At 37.6% G+C, this 2,524-nt stretch overlaps 1 protein-coding gene across 1 annotated transcript in view; it reads left to right on the top strand.

The window, feature by feature from the left end:
• Positions 1–1,850, top strand: part of LOC144646461 (fibroblast growth factor receptor 2-like) — a 2,693-nt gene extending 843 nt beyond the window's left edge. Inside the window, exons 2-4 of the mRNA XM_078506060.1 lie at positions 106–146; positions 535–631; positions 1,230–1,850. Of these exons, the coding sequence (XP_078362186.1) occupies positions 106–146; positions 535–631; positions 1,230–1,506 (415 nt within the window). The 3' untranslated portion in view covers positions 1,507–1,850. The remainder of the gene's footprint in view (positions 1–105; positions 147–534; positions 632–1,229) is intronic.
• Positions 1,851–2,524: the final 674 nt, after the last annotated feature.

The raw sequence follows: 2,524 nt of genomic DNA, 5'->3' as shown, positions 1-2,524 counted from the left end.
AAATGTAACTAAGTACAAAAAAGATAGAGGGAACTAAGAGTTAAGTGAACTCAGTGGACTTCATAAAGGAATGCTTTATTTTTTACGGCTTGTATTTATCATTAGGTGGTCATATGGAGTCCTACTCTGGGAAATTGCGACTCTTGGTAAGCGTTTTTTTAACTGAGTTAAAATGCGTTGCTTTGTATAAACGTTTTATCTGTGAATAAGCTGGATTTTTCTCAGTTAGCTATATTTTAGTATGATAATAATTCTTAAATAGCCAATAGTATGGCAGTTAAACGTGGTTTTCGGAAGTAATACCAACTCGTAATAAATAAAAATTGAAAATGCTCGCCGAAAGTAAGCGGTTCGTGATAATTTGGCCAATTTGACAAATTACTCGTAGAATTGTCAATAATTAACCCCAAAATTCCTTCTCAGATCTAAAAATAAGTCTTTAGGCAGAGTTCAACTGATAGTAGGCATTTAAAAGGCAAGTTATTCAGAAGCCAGTCCAGCTTCTCTATTGTTATTGAATGGGTCTATTTTCAGGAGGCTTCCCTTACCCTGGCATCAGAAACAGAGAGCTTATGAGACTGCTCAGAAGAGGATATAGAATGGAAAAACCAGATACATGCTCAGAGGAATTGTGAGTAACATTTCCAAAAAAAAAAACAAAAAAAAAACATTTCATTATTTGAGTAAAAGAAGTTTAATAAAGACCTATCACTGCTCGTGCGCGCGACTGCAAGAGAATTTAAAAGAAACCGCCGTTACATTCTTGTCCCCAGGGCCCACGACCCATTTGGACTGCGCCAAGGTTGGAGACCACTGGCCGGCTCCAAAACCAGAAATCTGCGATTAACGGACTCATTTTCAAATCTGACAAACTGATTGGCTGAGAATACAGAACGAGCATTGTGCACATGCTCAAAAATTGGGACGGGCCAATGATCTCGATCCTTGGTGCAGTCCAAACGGATCGAGGGCTCTGGGTACGAGAATGCCGCTGTGAATAGAAGAAGAGCGACATGTATTTTTAAAAGGCAAATCTTTTTTTTTTTTTTCACACAGAAAACGAGAGCGAAAAAAACCTTATATTCAATCAATGCAATTTTCCGACATCATGGAAAAGTCATGTCACTTTTCAAATCCAGAATAGTTTGAATTAACAGGCATGACAATCTGCTGATACTTGATGATGACACAATTTACGGATGTTATATTTCATTTGTACCTTAACACAGTTATCAAGTGATGACGCGTTGCTGGGCGGACAACCCTGACGCGCGTCCAACTTTCGCCGAGCTGCGTGAAGACCTGGAGGACTGGATGCAAAGAGACACTCCTTATTTGGACATGGACCAGGTGGACGAAAATCAGCCCTACTATGATGCGTCTGTAGTTGCCGCGTCCAGCGGATCTTCCTGCGAGGAACATGCATGTGAGAGTCCTGACTCAAACATTGCAGATAATTTGGCTCGCAATGACATGGAAGATAAATTCGAAATTACAACCATTTGAACATAATTGAAAGCGCAAGTAGTAATTTTCCGATGCAATGAATTGGAGAGGCCTGGTGGGTTATCAGTGCCGTGCCTAACGGCCTTTTTTGTAGACTAGAACGGCTAGGATTACAGCACAGAAAGCGATAAAGAACCTAATTCTTAATAAAAATTTGGTTTGTATCTGATCTTAAAATCGGTTTAAGAAAGGTGGTAGAAAACGTATAAAGCTGAATTTTCGGTAACTCTCTGTTACCTTCATCAGAGTTAAAATTGGTTCAGTTTTTGCATAATAAGTTTTTATACCTAAGTTTTTAACCTAATTCTTTCCAGATTAGGCTAAACAGGTTCTTTCATAAATGGTAGTTAACACAAATTCAGGTTATTTAGGTTCTTAATAGGTTCTTAATTTCTGAGGAAAAAAATTACATTGTTGCTAATAATAGAACTTTTAGTGATATTCGGCCTATTATTTGAATAAAATTTGCATACCATACTAGTGTTGATGTAAAAATGAAGTACTAATCATTCAGAACATGACATTGTTTACATGTACAGAAAAGACTTGTCCAAACTTATTTACCAAAAGTACACATTTTTAGTCAATTTTAAAAAATAAGAACCTGTTTTCAAAGTTTAGGCTAAATCAGGGTTCTTATAAAAATGGTATCTAATTTGCAAATTTTAGCCTAACAGGTTCTTAAGTGTTAGGTTCTTACTGACGGGTTTTTACCGATTCTTCACCGATTGCGATGTAACTCAACAGCATGTAACCCACTTCTGTTTAAAAGTTGCTCCAAAAATTACCTGGTGCTTATTTAAATCAGTAGCTAAAACATTTGTAAGGGACCGGTCATTATTTATGTAAACGGGGGGGAGGGAAAAAGGGGGGTCAAGGCTATTTCAGATTAGCAAGACGGGGGGGGGGCTAAAAATTTTTATAAAGAAATTTAGGGGGATCAGCAGTTTGAGGTGTATTGTAAGAGGTGTCCATTGGCCAAGGTGGGTAAAACAGTTATAGTAGTGTGCAAACACTA

The sequence above is a fragment of the Oculina patagonica genome, chromosome 3, assembly GCF_052425735.1.
Source record: "Oculina patagonica isolate OP01 chromosome 3, crgOcupat, whole genome shotgun sequence".
Lineage (NCBI taxonomy): Eukaryota > Metazoa > Cnidaria > Anthozoa > Scleractinia > Oculinidae > Oculina > Oculina patagonica.
This window is presented reverse-complemented; position numbering and strand designations above follow the sequence as displayed.